This window comes from Antechinus flavipes, chromosome 1, assembly GCF_016432865.1.
Source record: "Antechinus flavipes isolate AdamAnt ecotype Samford, QLD, Australia chromosome 1, AdamAnt_v2, whole genome shotgun sequence".
In the NCBI taxonomy this organism is placed as follows: domain Eukaryota; kingdom Metazoa; phylum Chordata; class Mammalia; order Dasyuromorphia; family Dasyuridae; genus Antechinus; species Antechinus flavipes.
The window spans coordinates 121,244,056-121,269,977 of NC_067398.1; the positions used below are offsets into that span (position 1 = coordinate 121,244,056).

The 25,922-nt window shown below is 35.5% G+C and overlaps 1 protein-coding gene across 1 annotated transcript in view; it reads right to left on the minus strand.

Moving 5' to 3' along the window:
• Positions 1 to 16,216: 16,216 nt before the first annotated feature.
• The window catches only part of CPLANE1 (ciliogenesis and planar polarity effector complex subunit 1), a 113,818-nt gene continuing 104,112 nt past the window's right edge, over positions 16,217 to 25,922 (minus strand). Inside the window, exons 47-52 of the mRNA XM_051990098.1 lie at positions 25,329 to 25,387; positions 24,569 to 24,739; positions 22,399 to 22,523; positions 21,935 to 22,024; positions 18,372 to 18,538; positions 16,217 to 16,766 (exon numbers count right to left, since the gene is read on the minus strand). Of these exons, the coding sequence (XP_051846058.1) occupies positions 16,626 to 16,766; positions 18,372 to 18,538; positions 21,935 to 22,024; positions 22,399 to 22,523; positions 24,569 to 24,739; positions 25,329 to 25,387 (753 nt within the window). The 3' untranslated portion in view covers positions 16,217 to 16,625. The remainder of the gene's footprint in view (positions 16,767 to 18,371; positions 18,539 to 21,934; positions 22,025 to 22,398; positions 22,524 to 24,568; positions 24,740 to 25,328; positions 25,388 to 25,922) is intronic.

A 25,922-nucleotide genomic window follows, 5' to 3' on the forward strand; every position in this document is an offset into this window, starting at 1 on the left:
CTGGGAAGGAATTCCCTGAACCATCTTAGAAAAAAGGAAGTCTACCAATTGAGAAAAACTTGAGCTACTTCTCCAGGGTGTATGAAGCCCTCTGAGGAGACAAGACCCTCTGCCAAGACAACTCTGTGCTGAAGAAGGGTTGGAGACAATTGGACAGAACTCCCTCCAGAAACAACACATCCTTCTCAGGTAAGTCTTTATGGAAACAAGATCCAAGACCCACTGGATAAGAGGTATGTCCTTTCCGGGGGAACATTGCTTTCTTAAACATGGTTTCTGGAGGGGGGTAGTGGCCATATTACCTGGGCAGTCAGATCATGATACAGCTGTTTTTTCAGTAGGATAAAGCCTCTTGCCCTGAGATGGGAGAATATCATTTTACCAGATTAGGACAGACTGGGGACTGTTTGGGTCCTTGGTGCTTATATAATCCTCTGCTCAGTTCAGAATAGTATCAGTGCCCAAATGAACACTGGACTCATTCCCTAATCACTGCTATTTTTGTAACATCTGTAGGCTGATTTTTTTCCTTTGGTTTGTTTTTAGCATGTCTCTAACTTTCTTTACAAACATATATACAGTTATAGTAGTTAGCAAAATTCCTCCATTGGTCTTGACTCCGAAGAAGAAAGCCAATGATTGTCCAGTCCTATGCTATCCAGACTACTTGATCAAACCCATGGCCTAACAGTTAGTAGAGATGATCTCTGCCCTATCCTTTAAAGCTCTCTCACATGCCAACCATGGAGCTCTGCCAATTGGAAGGACTTGTCAGTATCGTACTCCTTAGGGTATTTCCTGTTACCAGGCTGCAACTGTAATCAATGGAGCCATCTACTAAATAGGCAAAATGGCATTCCCCAGGACCCAGGATCTAATAGGTAGGGGTCTACTGGGCCAGCAGAAGAGAAAGTGTTTCAGGTCTGAACTGGATGCCTCAGTTTCTGAGAAACTGAGTTTGAGGCAGAAACACCCCTCCCACCCAAAAAAAAAAAAAAAAAAAAAACCCAGGCACTTAGCAATGTCATTTAGCAATAAAAGATGCCTTTAATCTACCTATCTTGTTAGAGGGATCATCTTGCATCACCCAATTTGAAATTCACAAATCTTAACAAAGGGTGATTATATAACCCTTTATCATCTATTTAATAGCATCTAGGGTTCAGGAAGACTCAAACTCAAGACTCAAAGACTCAAAAAACAATCAAACAAACTCAAGACTCAAACAATTGCTTCTCACAAGTGATAGTGAATTGCTGCTCTGGAAAAGTTGGAGCTCCAGCCAGTAGTTTATTCTTGAAAACAACCAAAGATTCTCCTCAGCCTTCTCTTTATGGTCAGAAACTTTCAGAAACATGAGCCTTGTAGGGGTATGAGGGCCCAAAGAGAGACTGCTAGACAGCTTGCCTTGTATCTTCCAAAAGCTGCAGCATAATATAGGCCCCAGTTGAAAGTTGCAGACTTGTAGATAACTCAGTAGATGAGGGCCATCAGGATATTTATGTGGGGAGCATGAGTTCTCAAAAATATAATGAATCCAAAAGGTTTCTAGGATTCTTAGATCATGAGGAAGCAAGTGCCAATAGCTTATTCTAGACTGTTTGGAATCTTCTGGATTTTACCCACAGTAACATGACTGGAGATTACTAAATGGAGTCCACACAGATATTGTACTGATGATGCTTTTTCCCTCTATGGACTGTGGCCTCCCCTAGACAAACTAAGGTTTGGGTAGGATTGAAGGGCTTCTACTGTCCTAGTGCTTAATTTTCCTGTAATTGTACTAGCACCCCCTAGGCTAGCCATTATTTGTTTTATCAGCCCCGATTTTAGGAGTCACCCCCAAAGCTCCTTTTTGGGCTCATCCCCTCTGCCTAACTAGCAGGGAAGCAACCAGACCTGTCTCTGCCCTCCCTATTCCCCAAATACCTCTTTGCATGGACACAGTATTTGCTTAAGCCCCAACTATCCTGACCTCCAACTCAAACTTCAACACTTGCTTAGCCCAGTCCCTATCCGCGGTTGTGCGGTGGAGAAACTCATACATGGCGAAATAAAGTCTGAAGTCACTCACAAATCTGAGAGACCCAGTTTTATGGAACTGGAACTTTTTATCCTCCCAGATTATCAGGAAGGTACAGGAAAGGCCAGGCCAGTCAAGGTCAGTGAGGGCAGCCCGTGATGTGGGCGGGAGGAAAGAAGTCGCATTCCAGAAATGCTAGTCCATCGCCTGTGGCTGTTATCTCTTGGGTCTATCTGATTATACATAACCCCACGGATCCCTTTGGTTTTCTTGGCAAAGATAATGGAGCATTTTGTCATTTCCTTTTCCAATATGTCCCCATTTTACAGATAAGTAACGTTGTAAATATAGTTTGTGACTTGTCCGGATCCACGAAAAGTGACCTCGCGCTCCTGTCTCTAGGCCCAGTGCTCTATCCACTAGGCCACCGAGCCACCCCCATTTCCTAGAGGCTTGGCTGCTGACTGTCCCTGCCTCAGTCTCTCCTCATCAAGCTATAAAAAAGGGTCACCCACCTGTGTCCCCGCCCTCAATACCCTAGAGCCCGAGCAGAGGGGACACGGCTAGTCTCGACGGGCACGGGTTTGGTCTCCTTTCTTTCAAGAAAACCGGATTTCCATCCCCAACCCTCCTTGCGTTTTCCTTTGCTTATTTCTGTTGTTCAGTTGTTTTCGTTAGTGTCCAGCTCTCCATGATCCCCTTGGGGACTTTCTCATCAGAGATACGCCCGTGATTTGCCAGTTCCTTCAGCCCATTCACAGATGAGGTAACCAAAGCGCACAACAAGTAGCTGCTCAGAGTCACACAGCTAGTGAAGTATCTGAGGCTGGCCTTGAACTCACCTACGGGACTAGGTCTGACTCGGCCCGCGCTCTGTGCGCTACGGCGCCACCTAGCTGCTTTGGCTTATTTGTCGGGTCTAAATCAGAGCCAACCAGTTTGTGCTACAGGGACTAGAGCAAGAGCAGGGTAGGTGTCTTAGGCAAAGTGGCGAGGACTCCGCCCCACGGAGAAGGCGGGGTGTTTTCATCCCCATCCCCTTCTTCCTTAGCAACACGTGACCAGAGAAGGGCACCGGTGGTAGATTCCCACAGAACGTCTGCAGGGGCAGCCCCTGGCACGAGGCTGTGAGTCGGCTTGGGTCCCTGCTACAGAGGGGGACGGTGTTGTCATTGACCTCTTTGGGGAACTTGTCTAGGATGGGAGTCTCAGGATGAAAGGGCGTAGATGTTTTAGAAGCTTTCTTTCCGATTTTAAATCACTTTCCAGTTCATAGACCTAAAGATACTATGCATTTGTTGGTCTTTACACAGCCCCCTCCAATATCCCCATCTTTATCTGTCAATGTTGCTATTTTCAGGGTGAAAAGTTGCTTTGGTTTATATTTCTTAGCTTGTGTTTCTTGTTTGCATTTGATATTACTGAAGTTACATTTTATTCAATACTTTTAAGCTCTAGGACTTCGGTGGGTTCAAATAAATAATGAGGTTAATTGTTACATATGTTTAATGGGCAATGTACAATATGGAATACTTCCTAAAACATTTATAATGTTTGTATGTTTTTTTAAGTACGGCAATAATACATTGTAATGAAGAAAACCTTGCCACAAATATCAGAAATTTATTAGAATTACAAATGAATTTTTAAAGTACTTATCTAATAGTACTAATGAAATCCATTAATATTATTTGGTGAAAGAAATATAGTACCATTTAAATCCTCATTATTTTTCAATTTTCTATTTTAATTAAAGTTCCATCATTTCAAATAGACCCAACTTTAAATTCAAGAAAGCATGTGTCAATTAGCTGAATAGTATCCCTTAGATTCTCACTGTAATGTGATCTTTTTTCAATCAAAAGTTAAAAATCATTATAAGCAAATAAGTAATTTATGGTGAAATCTTTTTAACAATATTTTCCCCCAAAGACTTGTAAAAATGATCTTTAACATTCATTTTTAAAATTCCTTTAAGTTCCAAATTCTATTCTTCCCTAACTTCCCTTCCCTTCCCTGAGACTGTAAGCAATTTGATATAGGTTGTACATGTGCAATCAAGTAAAACATTTCCAAATTAGTCATTCTGTGAAAGAAAGCAAATTTAAAAAAATTTAAAAACAGTATGCTTCATTCTATATTCAGATGCCATCAGTTCTTTCTCTGGAAGCAGATAGCATTTTTCATCATGAGTGTTTTGAGATTGTCTTTGTTACTGAGATTGAGAATCATTATATTTCTGAAATTAACTAAGTCATTCACAGTTATTGGGTATTACTATTTAATGTTAATATTCTCCTGGTTCTGTGCACCTCACCCTGCATCAGTTCATGAAAGTTTTTCAAAGTTTTTCTGAAATTGTCTTGCTTGTCATTTCTTGTAGCACAATAATAATTCCATTATAAGCATTTACCACAACTCATTGTTCCATTCCTCAATTGATGGGAAGCCCCATACTCTTCAATTCTTTGCCACCACAAAAAGAGCTGCTATAACGATGTGTGTACACAGTACACATCGATTCTTTCCTGTCCTTTAAAAAAATCTCTTTGGGATACAGATCTAATAGTGATATTGCTGAATCAAAGGGTCTGCACAGTTTTATGGCCCCTTCGACATAGTTATAGATTGCTCTGCAGAATGGTTAGATCAGTTTACAACTCTACCAACTGTGTAGTAATATCTCAGTTTTCCCACATCCTCTCCAACATTTATCATTTTCCTTTTGTGTCACATTAGTCAATCTGATAGGTGTGAGATGGAAGCTCAAATGTGGTTTGAATTTGCATTTCTCTCTGTGATGTAGAGCTTTTCTTCATAAGATTGTAAATAGTTTTGATTTCTTTATCTCAAAACTGTTTTTTCATATCCTTTGACCATTTATCAATTGGGGAATGACTTGTATTCTTTTAAATATGACTCGGTTCTCCATAGATTTGAGAAATGAGGCCTTTATCAGAGAATTATTTACCAGCTTTCCTTCTAATCTTGGTTGCATTGGTTTTGTTTGTACTACAACTTTTATATTTAATGTAATCAAAATTAGTTATTTTGCATTTCATAATGTTCTCTATCTCATTTGGTTCTAAATTCTTCCCTTATCCATGGATCTGAGAGGTAAACTCTTCCTTGTTCTCTTATTTTGTTTATATCACCCTTTATATCTACATCATGTGTCCACTTTGAGTTTATCTTGATATGTAAGAGGTTGATTTTTATTTAGTTTTTGCTAATATGTTTTCCAGTTTTCACGCCGATTTTTGTCAAGATAATAAGTTTTAGTGCTCATAACTTGGAACTTTGTTTTTGTCAAACACTAAGTTACTAATAGTCATTTACTATAATGTATTGTGTACCTAATCATTCCATTAATCCACCACTATTTTCTAGCACCAGGTTTTTCTGATGATTACCACTTCATAATACAGTTTGAGATTTGGTATGGATAAGCCACAAAAATTATATTTTTAAAAATTCCCTTGATATATTTGAACTTTAGTTGTTTTAGTTGAATTTTATTTATTATTTTTTCTAGCTCTATTAAAATAATTTTTCTAGTTTGCTTGATATGGCACTGAATAAATAGATTTAGTTAGAATTGTCTCAGCCTACTTGTGAGCAAATAATACTTTTCTGATTGTTTAGATTTTACTTCATTTATGTGAAAAGCATTTTGTAAATGTGTTCATATTGTTCCTGGCTTTGTTTTGACAAGTAGAATCCCAAGTATTTTATATTATTTAGGGTTATTTTAAGTGGCATTTCTCTTTCTATCTCTTGCTGCTAGACTTTCTTTGTTAGTAGTATATAGAAATGCTGATGACTTATGTAGGTTTATTTTATATTGTTGGCTAATGTTTATTATTTCAATTAATTTTTCAAGTTGATTTTCTAATGTATTGTGTTTTTTGCAACTCAATAATTCTGGTTTTATTAGTTCAGTAGATTTTTTTACTTTGAATTTTATTCATCTCTCCTTTGATTTTCAGAACTTCTAATTTAGTGCTTAATAGGGAATTTTTAATTTGTTCTTCTTCTAGTATTTATAGTTTTATGGTCAACTTATTATGCTTTTTCTCTTTTTTATTAATGTAAACATTTAGAGATATAAATTTTCCCCTGAGTACTGCTTTGGCATCATCCCATAAATTTTGATATATTGTCTCCTTGTTGCTGTTCTTAATGAAATTATTCATTGTTAATGATTCATTCTTTGAACTACTTACTCTTTGTTATTAGATTATTTCATTCTGATTTAATTTTAATCTGTTTTTCCACGATATTATTTGAATTTAATTTTGAATTTTTTTTTGTTTACTGAATGTAATTTTTATTGCACTATGAGCTGAAAAGGATGCATTTAATATTTCTGCATTTGGTTGTGAGGCTTTTAGTTCCATTTATGTGTAGATGCCAGGTACCACTAGAAAAAAGGAGTATTCTTTTCTATTCCCATTCATTTCTCTCCAAAGATCTATCATACCTAACTTTTCTGAAATTCTTTTCACCTCCTTACCATCTTTCTTGCTGTTTTTTTTGGTCCAATTTATCTAATTCTGAGAGGGAAAAGTTGAGGTCCCCTACAAGGACAGTTTTACTATCAGTTTCTTCTGTAACTAATTTAACTTCTCCCTTAAAAGTTTTGAATATAGATAAATATAAAGATATATTTAGTATAGAGTTAGTATTCATTGTGATGTCTTTGGGCAAGATATAGTTTCCTTCCTCATCTCTTTTAATTAGATATATTTTTGCTTTTTCTGATATCATGATTCCTATACCTATTGGTTTTTTTGTTTGTTTGTTTGTTTTTGTTTTTTTACTTCAGCTGAAGCATAATAGATTCTGCTCCAGGCTCTTACCTTTAGTCTGTCTGTTTCTTTGTGCTTAAGACATGTTTCTTGTGAACAGAATATTTTAAGATTCTAATATTTTTAATCCATCTTTCATTTTATGGACGAGTTCATCTCATTCACATCTACAGTTATGATAACTGTCTATTCCTTCCATCTTGTTTTCCCCCAATCTCTCTCTTTCTTCCTCTCTCTCTCTCCCACCTCCTCCTCTCCTTCTCCCTCTCTTTCCTTCTCTAATTTTCCCTTTTCTTCTCTCCCTCTCCTTGTCTCTGTCTCCTACATACACACAGACTCCTTTTACTCTATCCTTCCTCACAAGTGTTTTAATTATGACTACCACATCTTCTAATCCACTTTTCCTTTTATCAGTCCCCCTGTTTTCCTTATCTCCATCCCTCTTTATTTCCCTATAGAGTAAGATAGACTTCTATAGCCATCTGAGTGTGCATCTTATTCCCTTTTTGAGCCAATTCTGAGAGTAATTCAACCATTGCCCACCACCCATCATGTCCTCCACTGTAATAACGCTTTTGCATCTTTCATGTGAATATACACCATTCTATGTCTCCCATCTCTCTCCTCCCAATGAAATCTTTTTTCTTACCTTTTAATTTTGTTTTTCTTTAGGACTTTTTTGGGGGGAGGGAATCTCATTCCTTTGTGATCTACTTATCCTCTGTATATAGTCCTAATTGTCCTAATCAAAATAAAATTATTGAGAGTTGCAAGTGTCATCTTGGCATTTAGAAATATAAATAGTCTAATCTTATTGAATCTCTTATGTTTTCTCTTCATGTTTGTCTTTGGGGGCTTCTCTTGAGGCTTGTATTTGAAGATCATAGTTTTTGTTCGGCTCCAGTCTTTTAATTAGGAGTGCTTAAAAGTTCTCTATTTCACTAGATGTCCATTATTTTCCTGAAGGATTATTATCAGTTTTGCTGAGTAGTTGATTCTGGGTTGTAAACCAAGCTCTTTTGCCTTCTGGAAGAGCATGTTCCAAGCACTCCAGTTCTTTAATGTAGAAGCTGCTAAATGCTATGTAATTCTTACTGTGGCTCCACAGTATTTGACTTGTTTCTTTCTGGCTGCTTGTAGTATTTTATCTTTGATTTGGGAACTTTGGAATTTGACTGATATTCCTGGGAGTTTTCATTTAGGATCTCTTTTACCTGCTGATTGATGGGGTTTTGATTTTTATTTGGTTGGCTGTAGGATATTAGAACAACTTTCTGTGATAATTTCTTGAAAGATGATATCCTGGCTCTTTGTTTTGGTCATAGCTTTCAAGTAGTTGATTAATTCTTAAATTATCTATCTCTCCTGAATTTATTTTCTTGGTCAGTTATTTTTCCCATGAGATATAAACACTTTTTTCCCATTTTTTTTATTCTTTTGATTTTACTTCATCATTTCTTGATATCTCTTGGAATCATTGGCTTACATTTGCCCAGTTCTATTTTTTTTTAAATAATAACTTTATATTTTCAAAAGACATGCAAAGATAGTTTTCAGCATTCTTGTAAAACCTTGCATTTCAAATTTTTCCTCCAACCTTCCCTCACCTCCTCCCCTAGGCAGAAAGTAATCCAATATAGGTTAAACATGTACAATTCTTCTATACATATTTTCACAACTATCATGATGCATAAGAAAAATCAGATCAAAAAGGAAAAAAAAAGAGGAAAAAAAGCAAGCAAACAACAACAAAAAGGGTGAAAATACTATGTTGTGAACCACATTCAGTTCCCACAGTCCTCTCTTTGGGTGTAGATGGCTCTCTATCACAAGACCATTGGAACTTGCCTGACTCACCTCACTATTGAAAAGAGCCATGTCCATCAGAATTGATCATTGTATAATCTTGTTGTTGCTGTGTACAGTGATCTCGTGGTTCTGCTCACTTCATATAGCATAAGTTCATCTAAGTTTTTCCAGGCCTTTCAGAAATCATCCTGCTGATTGTTTCTTAGAGAACAATAATATTCCATAACATTCACATACCATAACTTACTCAGCCATTCTCCAACTGATGGGCACCCATTCATTTTCCAGTTTTTTGCCACTACAAAAAGGGCTGCTATAAACATATTTGCACATATGGCTTCTTTCCCTTTTCCTTTTTTTTATTATCTCTTTGGAATGCAGACCCAGTAGAAACACTGCTGGATCAAAGGGTGTGCACATTTTGATAGCCTTTGGGGCATTGTTCCAAATTGCTTTCCAGAATGGTTGAATCAGTTCACAACTCCATGAACAATGTATCAGTGTCCCAGTTTTCCCACATCCCCTCCAACATTTATCATTATCTTTTCCTGTCATCTTAGTTAATCTAAGAGATAATAGTGATACCTCAGAGTTGTCTTAATTTGCATTTCTCTAATAATGATTTAGAGCATTTTTTCATATGATTAGAAATGATTTTAATTTTTTCTTATTCTCTAATGATAATTTATTTTCTCTAATAATAATTTAGAGCATTTTTTTCATATGATTAGAAATGATTTTAATTTCTTCATCTGAAAATTGTTTGTATCCTTTGAGCATTTGTCAATTAGAGAATGGCTTCTAGTCTTATAAATTTTAGTCAATTCTCTGTGTTTTAGAAATGAAGCCTTTATCAGAACCCTTGGATAAAAATTTTTTCCCAGTTTTCTGCTTCTCTTCTAATCTTGCCTGAAATGGTTTTGTTTGTACAAAAACTTTAATATAAACAAAATTATCCATTTTGCATTTCATAATGTTCTCTAGTTCTTCTTTGGCCATAAATTCCTTCCTTCACAGATCTGAGAGGTAGACTAACCCTCATTCTCCCAATTTGCTTATAGGGTTACCCTTTTTTGTCTAAATCGTGAATCCATTTTGATCTTATCTTGGTATAGGATGTTAGGTGTTGGTCACTGTCTAGTTTCTGTCATAATAGTTTCCAGTTTTCCCAGCAATTTTTGTAAATTAGTGAGTCTTTATTTCAGACTCAGTTCTAATTTTTAGATAATCATTTTCTTCAATAGCTTTTGTACTCCCTTTCCCATTTGATCAGTTCTACATTTTTGTTGTTTCTTTTTAATATTTAATATTTAATTTTAATATTAATAATTAATTTAATATTTAATTTTTATTCTCCCAAGTTACATGTAAAACTTTTTTTTATATTTGTTTTTAGAACTTTGAGTTCCAGATTTTCTTCTTTTCTCCTCACCCACACCTTCCCCCATTAAGAAGACACATTTGAAGTTATGAAAAACATTTCCATAAAAAATCATGTTGTAAAAGAAAACATAGATCTTCACCCTAGTCCCCAAAAACTTTTAAGAGAAAGAAAAGAAAAGAAAAAGGAATATGCTTTGATCTGTATTCAGACACAATCAATTCTTTCTCTGGATATGAGTAACATCATAAGTCCTCCAGAGTAGTCCCAGGTCATAGTATTACTGAGAATAGTAAAGTCATTTACAGCTGATCATTCCACAAGATTGCTTTTATTTTGTGTACAATACATTTCACTTTGCTTGAGTTCCTGGAGAACTTTGCAGGTTTTTTGAGGAGCATCCTACTCATTATTTCCCATAGAACAATAATATTACCTCATAATCATATGTCACAATTTATTCAGCCATTCTCCAATTCAGCCATTTCCCAATCAAAAGATATGGCCAGTTCTACTTTTAAGAAGTTATTTTTTTAAAGTAAAGTTTTATACTTCCTGTTCCATTTTTACTTGCTTCCTTTAAAGCTATTTACTCTTTTTTCATAATTCTCTTGCATTACTCTCACTTCTTTTCCCAATCTGTTTTCTACTTCTCTCGTTTGCTTTTTTAAATCTTTTGTGAGTTTTTTTCAGGAGTTTTTGGATATGGAATCAATTCACATTTTTCTTTGCAGCTTCACATGTAGCTGTTTTTATATTGTCCTCTTCCAAGTTTTTATCTTGATTCTCCCTGTCCTCTCTTGCCCTGAAGGGAGGCCTCCTGCTAGCCCACCTGAGACAGGGTCTTACCTTGCTAGAGGCAGGATCACTTCCTGATGGGGGAAGGCTCCTTGCTGCTTGCCTGCCCCATAGGGAGGACTCACAATTAGAGAGCACGGGAGGGAGGGACAGGGTCTCGGCCTCCTTGGGTGCTTTCTGCTGGTGGCTTTTTCACAGAACCTTGCTCCCTTCCCACCCCAGTGAAACAGACCTTTCCTGCTGACTTTCCAAGTGGTCCTGGGCTGGTAAGCTGCTTCACCAGGCTAAACTTGGTTCTAAGGAGTGATTGCAAGGTTTTTTCAGAGTATTTGGGAGGGATCAGCAGAGTCCTTGCCTCACTCTGTCATCTTAGCAACTTTCTATGAAATCTTTATTAACAAGCCAATTCTCTAAGGACAGGTTCTCTACCTCAAGACTCAATTCACATCATCCTCTGCTACCAGATGATCATTTAAATATGAGGTGCAAAATGCAAATGTTCTTTAAACTTTTTTTGATCTTTCTCTTGAAGACAAATATTTGGAATTGGCTCTAAGAAATATTGCTCTTTTAACCCCTTTAGAAATATCACTTTCAGGAAAGATGTAAATGGCATAACTTTCATACAGAAATTACAAGTTATAATCAGAAAAATGAGCCATGCCAACAGGTTTATTACAATAGTTGCTTATCTGACATGCTACCCTTAAGTTGAAGAACTTTTGAACAAATGATTTCCCTAATTTAATGTATTACTCTGATTTAAAAGTATCTTACCTATTTTTATCATTTTTTTCTAAAATTAAAAAGTACAAAAATAGGTGTTGACTATAAAATGGAATGGGGATAGGGGGAATGGTGATTGAGTAAGTAATGATTTTACTAGGAGCCCTGAACTCCAGGTTTATGCACAGATCTATCAGCCTCTTGAAGCTAAGGTTGGTATTGTTAACTCTTACCACAATAGGCCTTGTCCCTATGGAGGTCCCCAACCCCAATCCTCAGCTCCCCCCCTCCCCCCGCTACAGTCATAAATTTCTGTTAGTTTTATATTTATCTTGTATTTGATCCTCACCAGAGACTTTAAATACAAAGAATTTTTTCTAGTTGACCATGTTTTTATCTTACTTGCATTAATTTTTTCACGTGAAACCTGTTCAATTTAATGTAATCAAAATTACTTTTGTACTTGTCACTTGCCCTTGTTAAGAATTCAATCCCTAGCCACATCTATAAAAGATCTGTGACCTGCTTCTCTCTTCTAGTTTTGCCATGCTATGTTCTTTAATACTCACATATCCATTTTGAATTTCTGAAATATATAAAATATTGATCTAAACCTAATTTCTGCCAGACTTCTTTCCATTTCCCTCAGAAGTTCTCATTAAATAGTTATTTTCTTGATAATATATACTTTCAAGCTTATTAAACACTAAATTTATTGAATTGTGGTGATTTTCTTCTTTTAAAATAAAATAATGGTGGTTCTCTCTGGGTGAGAGCAGGTTTCTCGGGGAGGTTTTCTGGAGGCAGCCTGAGTTTCAGTTGAGTAATAATCACCCAAATGCAGTCAGGTGCTAAAAATGCAAACGTTTATTTTCTCCTTCCAAAATAGCCCGGTTAGTTGAGGCACTATCTCTCTGCTTAGTTCTGAGAGCTCCCTCCGAATGTCTCCAAATCCAGAGGTTAGTCCTTCAGTCCAGCCAGCCAAGTGGAAAATGGAATGGATCTCTCTCCTTCATTTGGGGCTCGGCTAGCTTTCTGGCGAGTCTTTCAGACCAGCTTGGTCTCAGCGGGGGAAGGTCAGGAGCCCAGCCACCACAGTGGTGTGAGATGAAGATGAATCTGGTTGTGCCTCTGAGAGAGGGCTTCTCCTCAACTGAACTGATGCTCCCTTCTCAATCTTCAGCTGAACTCTGTTGACTGGGCTTATATATGACTTTTCTGAGAGAATGGGATTATGGGTTTTCTCCCAGAGTGCTCTCTGGCCCTAAGAGCTTCAAGGGAGGTATGAATTCACAAAGTTACATAGTTAACTTTGTGAATCACTCATACTTGTGAATTCCAATGAGTAAAGGTGTAAACATAAGCATTGTATCAATTAGTTCTACTTAGTACCTTGTTTCAGGTTCTGGCCCCAAACATCTTCTTGTAAAATCAGATTAATAATCTATCAACTCTAATGAGTTAGCAGTTTGTAAAGATTCCAACATTGAATGACTATCATCTCTCATTTTTCTTTATTTAATCAATCCCATTAGTTTTCTTTTTCAGTTTTTTAACCAATACCAAATAGTTTTGATCATTTCTGTCATATACTGTTTTGAGATCTGAAAGTGCTATTCCTTCATTTCTACCTTTTAAAATTATTTTCCTTGATATTGTAAGTCTTTTGTTCCTCTAAATGAATATTTTAAAATTATCTACCTTTTATAGTTTAGTGACACTAAATATGTAAATTAACATTGGTAGTATTATAATTGTTATTATGTTGATACAGCCTAGTCATGCGCACTGAATATTATTATTTCATCTACTTAAACTATCTTTTTTATTGAGAACTTTTATCATTGTATTTATACAATTACAGTTATTTTAAATGGGACTTTTCTACTATTGATTCTTGGATTGTATTTTTACTATTATATAAGATCTTTAAATCATTTATTTATTTGTTTATTGGAGCTTGAAACTTTACTAACACTTATCTCAATTTGTTTCTCTGCTGATTCAATGAGATGTTCTGAGTTAACCATGTGTGCATGATTTTGTCTTCTCTTATTGCTATTACTAACATTTCTAGAACTATAATAAATAGTGAGGGAATGGGAGCATTTTTCTGTAATGTTAGCTTTTGAGTCTAGAAGAATACTTTTTAAAATTATATAAAGTCCCTTTATGCCTATACTTTTTGTTAGGGTCTTTTTTTTGTTTGTTTTTAAAAGAATATTGTCAAAACAAAGACATGGGGATAATCATGTGTTTTAAGATTTTTTTTAATTTTTAATGTCAGTTCATCATTACTAATATAAATCCAATTTGAACATAATTACTTTTCAAAATTATTGTAGTCTTGTCAGGTTTTTATTCAAAATATTTGAATCAATATTTGTTAATCACATTGGTCTATATTTTTTCTTTACTTAATTAAAGTTCCTTGGTTTAAGACATTAGGAGTATATTTGTCTCATAAAAAGACTTTGCTAAGAGTGCTTTCTTCCTCAAGCTGAAGCATAATTTTTTTTCTGGCCTGGGGAAGAGGAGTTGGAATTTGAAGGAAGTAATTTATCTTTTTGATCATACAACTAAGAAGACATATATTCTCTAATATGCTAATAATCAATAGAGAAAGAAGTTTTCTGATCTCTACATAAAGAGTAGCTATAATGTAAGAATAGTAATTGCTTTGCGCACTTGAGACTAAATAAAAGGAGTCAACAATGGAACTCCTGGTGACTAACACCTTAAAAAAAGACATACACAAAGTATGTGTGAACAAGCAATTTTATAGTTATCATTGGGATAAAACAAAATGAGATTCATGACCAGATTAAGGACTTTCAAGCATATATTTTATTCAAAGGAAACAGGATAATTATATTAAGTAAAAGTTAGCATTATGTAGTAAGAAGTACCCATGTTTGGGGCAGCTAAGTGGTATAATAGAGAGAGCACCAGCCCTGAAGTCAGGAGGACCTGAATTCAAATGTGACCTGAGACACTTAACATTTCCTAGCTGTGTGACCTGGGCAAATCACTTAACCCCAATTGCCAAAAAAAAAAAAAGAAGGAAAAAAGAAAAAGAAAAGAAGTACCCATGTTTAAAAAAAAATTATGCAATTGGGAAAATTTAAATAAAAATATTTTTTAAAAAGTACTCATGAGAGATCCAGAAACTAAAAGAAGGAAGTATTTGGGTAAAAATTATTGAAGGCAGAAAGAGAAGTTGATAGTCATCAGATGCGTAGTTCTGCTAGAAATAATGTGACTTAAGGAAACAAGCTACAAGTCAAGAAATCACTGGTTTTATCTTTTGTGATGGTCTCTATAATTTATTTGGTTAAAAATCATACTTGCCCCCAACCATAGAAGTGAAAGCTACTTGATCTGATTCTCTTTGCTCCTTTTTGTGGAGACTTTCAATATTCAGGTCACACATTTTGAGCTTAATGTGACATATCTTGCCATGATATTCTGACATTCCCCTTGGCCTCCCACTCTGAAACATGTTCTAATTAATGGTAGTTGAACATATCTCACTGCCTGCAGAGCAGGCCCTAGACCCGGTAATAACTAGTATCTTCCTGCCATGCCCTGCCTGTACTCACGCCCACCCTCATCTATTTCCATGTTAATTTGCCAAGGTATATCAAACACTGAGTTATTGAATTAAATTTTTTCTGATTGTCCCTCTGGTTCATTGATATATATTTCTCTTTTTTTAAACCAGTAATTAAAGAATTTTGATAATTTTTGTTTTATATTATTCCAATTTTAGGAGTACAAGTTGGTCCTTTCTTTTTCCCTTCACTATTTCACTTGAGATCTTAGGTTTTTTGCTCCTTCAATTCAAGCCCTATAAGTTACACATAAGATTGGCGTTGCATTATATTTACAGATCAATTTAGGTGATATTTTCATTATATAAGTATATTCCAACCATGAATAAACCTTCAAGTTTTAGTCATTCTTTAGTTAGGTTTTTTTAGATAATGTTTTTTCCTTCTTCCAAGTGTCTACCTTCCCCTTTCTGGGAGATAAGAGAAAGAAACCAATTCCTCCGTTAGCCATGTTCAGACATACACACCTCCTCCTGTGTCCAAGTCCACTTTGGTGGTTGGTTGGCAGCCACACACATTATATTTTTGGATTGGGGCTGGTCACTCCATCAATCCATCTAAGGTTCTAAGCTTTTCAAATTTGGGCCTTTTGGCTATATTGCTCTTGAATGAACTGTCCTGGCTTCGCTCACTTCACTGTATTGATCACACACATCTTGTTGGGTTTTTCTGACAAATGTCCCATTCAATTCATATTCCACATTTACTTATTTTCAAGTACTAAATTGTACTCTAGATGTGCCTTTGTAAGTGGCCTCCATTCTTTCATTTACTTCAATTACTTTGACTAGGTCTTCCTCCTACTGTATCCCTCTCCTAATCCAAGACATATAGAACTATCTGTGCTTGAAGCAAAAACTCTCTCACTCCCACCCACTCATATCTGCCTCCCCCAAATTCCTCCGTGACTTCTGTCTGTAGCAATCATGTAATCCTCTGGAACTGCAGTATATTGTTGATAAACTTCCCTTCTTCTTAGGTAGCCAAATAGGCTTTTGAATTCTGGTTCATTTATATTTCAGTAAATACATTAGCTTTTTAAATCACATCAGAGTCCAGGGGAAAAACTTTATTGATAAAATCATTTAAAACAATGTTCTGTATGTTTTTAATTTAAAAGGGAATTAAAACCATTTGAAAATTCCTAGTGTTTTCCTAAAGGTGAAAAACAATAAAAAAATATATGATTTAAGGAAAATGTTTTATTCATGTGATATGATTAATTTACTAAGATGTATGGTCATTCTTGTAAAATGCAGAGACTGGCATTATAGCTGGTACAATGTCCTCTTCTTCCTAGACTGAATCACATTATTGAATTTTCCCTGATGTCAGTTAATATGTTCATCACAATCTCCCCGATCTGGTTCAGGTTCATTCCCTGAGATATAATTTTTTACAGCCAGGTCATGCCGTATTGTCTACAGCAGCTAGGCACATGCCACTCCAAGGCACAACTTGCTTCACGTGTTTTTTACCACGGCCACCATGTCGTCAACAGCACGCCAGTCAATCTTGCTGAGGATGCTGCTGGTGCTCTCTGACCCGCTAGTTAGGCCATTAATGCTCACAGAAAACTTTTCCTCTTCAGCTGGTGAAAAGTCCTATTGAGCAAAAGAAAAAAAATTTATTAGTTCCATTCCTGACAGCTTAGAAAAGCTGAATAAAACCCTAAACATACTTCTGACCTGTCCCATCAGGTTTAGTGTTCACAGTCCATTTCAACTCCTAAAATAAGCAACACTTCTCTGGTGTATCCTTACAAAAGGATTACCAGGTGAAAGAAAATCTGAGAAGTCTTGCTAGAATTCTTGCATCCAATTTCAGTTTAAAATGAGGTGGGTTTGAATGTCATTCAGTGTATTAGGGGTCAAGCATAACAGGGTGTTTTAAGATACCAAAAGCCCATTACAAGTGCCTCTGGGATTACCTAGAACAATCAATTTGGTACCAAGTCACGTTACAAAAGGGACCTCAAAAATGTCAGCATCCACATTTCCATCATTCCACCTCTTGTTGAAGAACACTTATGAATCCTGGGCCCTAAATGAGGAGGCTATTCTAAGGTCCTATGTATCACTCCAAAAGGAAATAGGATATAAGTTCCTTGAGGGTAAGAACCGTTTTATTTTTGTCTTCACATCCCTTACATAAGAAGTAATAATTTCTTGTTGAATTAGAGAAAAAAATAAATGGCTGAGGCTTAACTCACCTGCAAGGAGAAAACTACTATATTTTCATCACCCAACCCATGTCTCTACTGAAATTTCCCCAGTGCTGTTTATGAAATGGCCCTGAGCCTGTCTCTGCCCAACTTTCCTACAAGCAATCAGATCAAACTCAGATCACACCCAACTTGGAATTCTCATTTCATTTATCTTTGTTTACGGCAAGTACTTTAATGCCTGTTTTCTTGGTAAGAATAATCTAGAATATCTTTCTGGTATAAGAAACAGGCAGTGTAATAGAATATAATATTTTAAGTTAGATAAACTAAACACAACAAGAGTTATATGACTGTAATAGTGCCGTGGAATTACTTAGGGTTCTGAGAACCTAAAAGAGGAGCTCTAACTTCTCAAATCTGTTATGGACAGCTGCTTCCTGACAAAGTAGGGTTTAATCACTTTGATTTCAGACAGTCTCAGATATAACACGGTTCTCCCTGAAAACAAACATTCCTGAAGGTAGAGAGCAAAGATCCATCCATTATTCAACAGCTCTTGTAAGGCAAGAAACAAGGAACTTTCAGTTTTATAAATACTGCATTGTAAGAAGACGAAGAATCTGAGCTAAAATGCTGACATGAAATGGGAACTCTAATAAGATCTTCAAAGCAAAAGTCTTCAACCAGAAAAAAGTTATAAAATATTAAAATCTACATGAAATAGGAAGAAGTATTAGGAAACTGGAGGTGAAAAGAAGGGGGGCTTCAGGTGTAATAATGGGAAGAAATGAGCTTGGAGCTTGTGAATTAGATATTCAACTGAGAAAGGACAAGAACCTTAGAGAATATGAAAATTGAAAAGACAAAAAGAAAAAGACAGTTCTTATCCCATTCATGCTAGACTCATTCTCACACCTTTGTATCTTTGCTGAAATTAGTGTCTTCTTTTCACTCCAATTTCCTTCATCCTTTTTCCATCCCAATCTTATGTGACTTGAAACCCAACTCCCCTGGGAAACCTGTCGAAGTTGTAATTCTTTACCTCAAGGGAGGACCATGGGCCTCTGCAAAGAATCCTGTCGGCATGGTCAGCCATAGTCCAGGAACTCACTTTATCGTGTTTTCTTTCATATTCTTCTGCATTAGTTGTGGATGTACTAGTTCCAGAACTTTTTATGTAATTGGTTCGATGAGGTGAATAACTGAAGTCTGCAAATGAGGAAAAGCAGAGGTTACATATCTGGTGTTCTTGAGTTCAATATTGGTATATATACATTTACTATTGGGCCCAAGGCATTATACTATATTCCACAGTTCAACTCACCAGGTCTGAGTTGTCTGCCATCCTAGAACAAAGTATCTGGCTATCAAAGAATCAAGCTGAGAAAGGATAAACTGTTATGTTCTCTCATGGCTCAAAAATTAAGAACCACTAAAGGAAAATATTAAGAGGCCTGGAATGGAGATCTTTAAAGATGCCCAAAACAAACTCAAAAGAGGACCTGAACTGAGATATAGGTTAACTAATCTTTCACTGACATAAAGGATTTTTTGGGAAATTGCTTCAGAACACATTTTTAAGCATATTCTTCCAAGCAGAGATTAATAAACTTTTTGTGTAAAGGGCCAAATAGTAAATATTTTAGGCATCTGCAGACTAAAAGGCAAAATGAAGGATAATAAGTATTCATATAAGAACAGAAAACAAATTCCCATATTTTTACTGATAAATTTCAAAATTAATATCTCTATTGGAAATATAAGTCTTTTCTGTAGAATAACATTTTGCTTAATTGGAGGATTAGAAAAGTTACCTGATATGTTCTTAGGGACAGACACATTCTACATACCACTTGTTCTGTTTAATACCAAAAGAAAATGTCTCCTCTGTAGAGAAGGATTTTATCTGTATAACATGAATATGAAACTTGCATTTGATTTTAGATAGATGCTTTTTATGATATTAAAAAAGGTTCCTCTATGTCTATACTTCATAGGGGTTTTTTGTTCCTACTGAGAGGGTCACATGGTTCTGAATGTTTTGATTTTTAATACAATTATGAGGATTGTTTTCCTAATGTTGAGCCATCCCTGGATTTGGGCTATAAATCCTACTTCATTGTAGTGAATGATTTCTCAGATAAATCATTGTAGTCCATTTGATAAGATTTTGTTTATAATTTTTGAATTAATTCTCAATGATATTGGCTTATAATTTTCTGTGGTTTTTATCCTTCCCTGGTTTAGGAATTAGGTCTCTTATTTGTCACCTATAAGACTTCTGATAAGTTTCTCAGTTTTTGAGAATAATTTGTGAAGCATGGGTATACTAAATTGTCTTTAAAAGTTTGATAGACTTTTCCTGTGAATCCAGTCAAGATTAGCTCTTTTCTCTGGTAATTTCTTCACAGTGAAATTTCTTTCCTTTTCTGAGAAGTTATTTAAAATCTCTATCTGGTCTTCCAAGAATCTGAGTATTTTATATTTTGCTAAGTACTCCTCTATTTCTTTCACATTCCCAATTTTTTTAGCATATAACTGTGCAAAACATGTCCTGGTTATTCTTTTTTATTTCTTCTCTTTTTATCAAATAGTGATTCCATTTTGCTCCTTTGTTATTTTATTGGTGTGATTTTTCTGCTTTTATTTTTAATCAGATTAGACAAAGTTGTCAATTTCATCATCTTTTCAAAGAATGAGCTTTTAGTCTTATCATTTTTGTGGAGTTCTTTGTTTCTAATCTATGTCTTTCCCCTCTTATTCTTAATATATCTCCTTTTCTGAGCTCATTTTAGGTTTTATCTATTTATTTTAAAAGGTAAATTCAATTCATTAAGCTTCTCTATTTTAAAAACTTCAATGATTTTAAGGATTTTCCCAAGTACTGCTTTAGCTTTAGCTTTAGCTGTATCCCAGAAATTCTGGTACTTTTTTTTTCATCCCTATCATTTTCTTTTGCATAATTATTGTTTTTACGATATCTTTTTGGATTCATTAAGATTTCATTGTTAAGCCTACATTTGAATGAATTTCTGGTTTTGTTACTTTATGGCTGATAAAAGATGTATTAGCTATTTCTATCTTTTTCCATTTCTTTGCAATTATCTGCGTGTCCTAATACAAAGTCACTTTTGCACAAGTTCCATATGTTGTACATGTGGTTGTACATCCTTTTGCTGTCCCATTTAGAAGATATCAGAAAATTGATCAGTTCTACATTTTTCCTTCTGTTTCTCTTTGTTAGATTTATTACTGTCTATGTGTTCTTGAAGTTCAGGTAATGTTTCCTTTGTAAATTTGGATCCTAAGGCAATCGGAGGAATTTAGTATATTATTGATTTTGGTTCATTGTGTATGGTTCTTTTCAAGAAATATAGTTTCTTTATTAATACTTTTTTTGGTTTCAGCTGATGCACAATAAAATTTTCCATTCCCTCAGTTTTATTTCCTGTCTTTGTTTTAAGATTGTAAGATTTTGTTTTCTTATCTAATCTTTCATTCTTTTTCATTTTATTGGCGTGTTTAATCCACTCACATTAATGCTATAAAAGTAAGATTTACACTTTTACACTTTTCCTCTATCTCTAGATTTAGGTTTTTTCAAGGTATGATTTTTTTTTTACCTTTTCTGATGTAAATGCATGATTGCGTATCTTAATTTTTTTAAGGCCGAGGAAAGAGATTTAGAGAATATCCACACATAGATGGAGAAATCAAGGATCAAGAAGCAGGCAGAATCAACAAAGTGAAATGCTGCAGAAGGTTGAAGGGACTAAAAAAAAGTCATTTAATTGATACTTAAGACGGCATAGACAAAGCAGTCTTAAAAGAGTAGTGGGAATGGAAGCTGAATTGCAGGTATAAATAAATACAACACACAAAAATTCCTTTTCTAATAGGTTGACAACGAAGGGGTAAAAACATACTTTTCCTTTGCCTTATTTCAATAGAAAATGGTCCTAGTCAACATTAAAATGAAAACTTTTTTCTTTTGCTTCCTGGTGGTGAGTGAAGCAGAACTGTTATGAGTTACCAGGTGGAAATAAGAGAGTTATCTCAGAACTACTCATTCGGCTCATGCCGAGGTAACCAGGAAGCCCAGAGGTCCCAAAACTACAACTAGTAAAATATATTGAAATCACCTGAGATGTGACTGCACAGTGACCTCAGAGGTAAAGTCTGCAGATCAAGCAGCTGAGCCTCTGGTTCCAGCAGTGGTCTCATCTCTTACCATCCTCCAAGTGAACTTGGTGAGGACTTCACAAAAAAGAGAAAAAAATGTCTCTTGCCACAACTAATGAAATACCTCTCTGCTTCTATGCACAGTTTGCACATCCATCTGCTTTAACTGATAGAAGTAACCATAACACAAGCAACTAATACAACAGGTCCAAACAGATTTACATCAGGGGACCTTTACGTGAGAACGCTAAACTTACATGAAAACTCCAGCCCCTCAGAGCTGTTACCTAATGATATAACCATGAAGAACTGCTGTCAGTTTCCCCTTAGGCAATCCAACTGGTGTGCCCCAGCAAGTGCTACATGGTGAAGTCTCAATCTGAGAGAGACTTTTTATAAAAACATAGTATTTTTTATAATTACCTTGACCGGAGAGGTCTGAAAAGCATGATACATTTCGTGCAGGCTTTCTGGTAACTTCTGTTGTTTTCTTTACTGACATAGCAGCTTTTCCTGTAAGGGAAATGCATGCAACATTCTTAGATCTACAACATGAAGACATCACAAGTTGGAAGGGACTTTTTGGACTTACTATCTTTTTTGCAAAATAGTCCTTTTCAAGATAGCTAGCAATAGTATTTGCACAAGACCATGGACTTCTTAGAAATCAGGAAAGAAGGGAAAATGATAATGTACCTGGAGAATTCTTACAAAAGGTATTGCAATTAAGAAATAAGTATATCTGTGATAGCTCTCTATAGTTTATAGTAAGAAAAATTGTCTCTTTCTTTACAACATCTTGATATGTATTGCTGCTACAAGCAACAGCAATAACAACAAAAATAGAGCACTGGACATACATAGAGCTAAAGGTATTTAAGCCTTACTATTTCGTTGAGATGGATGTTGATGTTGGCTTAAAGGGGTTCTTCCATGAATATAAGTAGGTTTTGAAGCAAATCTAACTTTTGAATTTCGATTTGGTGACAGTGTGCTAATATTACGGTCCTCTCTAAAAGAAGAAAAATAATTATTATATTAATCACAATTTAAATTACACTGGTAACAAATAAGACTTATAAACTTTGAATTCCCACAAATACAATCAATGAATAGTTTTTTCCAAAATTTAGCAGTGTGAGATTTTCGTTATCTGTCAAGTGTTTTCACAGTTCTCTAATCCATTCTTCACATTATCTTATATTCTTCAATAAATCATTCTTTATATTTAACACAAATCACTATTTTTTAATGGAGCTGGAGAATAGATACCTCTTTTTTATATATTTCACAACATTTATTAAATAATCTCTGGATTTTCTCTTCCCTAAATTTTGGAAGACTTGGTACTGTCCTGCTTGTTACATTCAGCATTGAGAAGCTGGTGATTATATGCTGAAAAGTACTAAGATACCGAAGAAGGGTCTCAAGATCATGATAAATAAGGACAGGTTTGTATAAGTATTTGAAGGTCAGTAACAGAGAATAGGAAGCAGATTTGTTCCATTAGCCTCTAGAGTAAACAGAACAAGAAATAAGTGTGGAAGTTTCAAAAAAGAAAATTTAGATCAGTGCTTGGAAAAACCTTCCTAAGAAGAGCTATCTTCACACAGAATGGGATATGTGGGGAATACAGTAGGATCCTCCTTACTAGAGAAAGGTCTAAAAGGAAAGGCTAGATGACACTTCTTTAGGAATATTGCTGTGGGGAATCTTGTTCATATAGTGGTTGTACACACCCCTTCTAACAATGGCAGTGTGTGACTACACTTGTTATTCAGGCCTGTGGTATCAATGGTAGGGAACTCTCAAAGAGGAAACTCCTTTTAATAATGCAGAATAGGAACTGTACTGCAACATACTCAGGAGAGGTGGTTGGGGCCACAAATCCAGTATGTTGAAGGAGGGAAACCTGTACACAGATTTTCCTGATTAGCAAGACTAGCCCTTTAGGTGCTATTCCACAGGTGCCTGAATATTTTCTCAAAAATATCTTTCTAAGAGCAGATATACAGCTATGACCTCAGAGATCATCTGCTTCAATCCTTTTCTTTTGCAGAGAGGAAAATGAGGTGCAAACAAGGAAGTAAGCTGGGCTTTGACTCCAGGTTCATGTGATTCCACATCCAGCATTCTTTATACATTGCAGCCCCCCCTTTACAACTTCCTTTTAAACATACTTTTCTTTTAATTATTTCTGCCTGGTTTCTTTGTGCTGTTTGATTCTTTAAACATCCTGACAGTATGCCTCACTTGTTAAAACAGCATTATGCTATTTAATGCTGTTAATTCATTTTCAATTTGTGATCTTATTAAAACACTTGCTATTATCTGACAGACATTCAATTTATGGTTTATCTTATAAGCACGTACTCTGTTTTCTTAAGATATTCTAAATTACATTTATTCCTGTTTACTGGACTTGGGCCCAGGGCAAAATACCACTCTGAAAGAAAAAAAATTGTTTGTAATAAATATTATTGGTAATATAGCAAATTTTCCAATATTTAACATGAAGTTATTGTTATTGAATTATTTTTCAATCATGTCCAATTCTTTATGACCCCATTTAGGGCTTTTGGCAAAGATACTGGAGCAATTTGCCATTTCCTCCTTCAGCTCATTTTACAGGTGAGGAAACTGAGGGTTAAGTGACTTGCCCAAGGTCACACAGCTAGTGAGGGTCTGAGACTGGATCTGAACTCAGGGAGAGATGAGCCTTCCTAGCTCCAGGCCCAGCACTCTGTCCACTGCACCACCTAGCTTCCCCAACATGCAGTACGTTATTCAAATATGTTAGCTGTTTTGGTTACAAAACTAAGACTCCCCCCTCTTTTTATGGGGCTATTGCAAATAATATTCATGAAGTAACTATAAAGCCACAAAGCCTTTATGACCATGGTTATGCTTACACTTTCTCAATTCACTGTAATGATTTAAAGACTGACACAAAGACTTAGCCCCACGTTAACATATTAATAACAAAATGCTACATTTCTGCATCTGAAAACTTAAAAGTTATCTTTGCCCAACAAGCCACGTCAGGGCTTCTCTTACCCTCTTGGAGGAAGGTGATACTGCTTCCTAGAAATGCGAGCAGATTTAGCTGGGCTCCCTGGGGGCTTTGTCAGGGATCTTCTGGGCACCTGTGCTGACTCAAATAGCAATTCATTCATTAGACTGTATGCTTGTGCAACGCGACGATCATAGTGTTCAGACAGTTGTAATCTTTGGGAAAGGAATAAAATACAAACATGTTAACATACCATTTTCTGAGGGTTATTTTGAAATTATGGAGGTTTGCAGTGTTACAATGCTATTGTGCTATTTTATAGTTTACAAAGCTCATTACGTATACAATATTTCATTTGGTTGCCACAAGAGCCTTATGAAATAATAGCATAAGCATTTAGAAGCTGAAGATGAGGTTCACAGAGGTTGGGATATATTGAAAGACATAAATCTAAAAGTGAAAGAAGTGGAAGTCAGAGTCATATCATGATTTCTGACTCCAAAAACCAGTACTTTTCCATTTTTACTACAAAGCTTCATAGAGGTAAGATACAGAATAACAGAAGAGAAGCGACAAGGATAAATCAGATAATATACTTTGCAAAGTAAACCCTAATAAAGCCTACTATGTTCAATGTTTTAAGTATGTTCTTTTCCTCTGAACCTATATTTACTTAAAAAAAGGGGGGGGGTTGGGGGGACTGAACAGAGTAGATGTTTTTATGTAATGAAGATAATCTTTTCTGAAAGTGTGCCAATAAAAATTCTTTAAGATTTAGATAACCCACTTATTTACTCAATTTACCTGTCTTTTTCATTCTTCATCCTCTGGCACAGCCTAATTTCTTTTGAAGTCATACACAACTGCACAAGAAACAGCAAGTTAATTCAATCCAAAAATTACATTATTGTGTTCCATAGCTAGTATCTACTTGAATGGGAAGTTGCAATGGAATTTGCTGACAAAAATGTATGACACACAACAGTCTATATTGGTTCAATGCACTGTTTTTTTCAAGATATGCTCCTGTAGGCTTATGAAAAAGAAATAATAATCCTGGTTGGAGTTACAGTCTCAGCAGACTGTAGGGATAATTTCTGCACAGTGGAACACTTCAGTTTCATTATCTTTGAAGAGCTTCTGTTCATGCCTGCCATTTCCTTGGTGCGGGAAACTCCCTACACTAAATAGAGATTCACAACCTCTCTGTAACTTAAGTTTTTTGATTTGATACTGAACTTTAAAAAATGTCTGCAAATCTCTTTAGGGAAAAACTTGTCTAGGTGCATTTGTATTAGCAATCTAGCAGTCCCTGGTATGTTAGAAGTGTATATAACTTGATCTTATACTTAATCTTAGCTGCAATTAACTGAACAGGACAAAAGAAATAAATCAAAA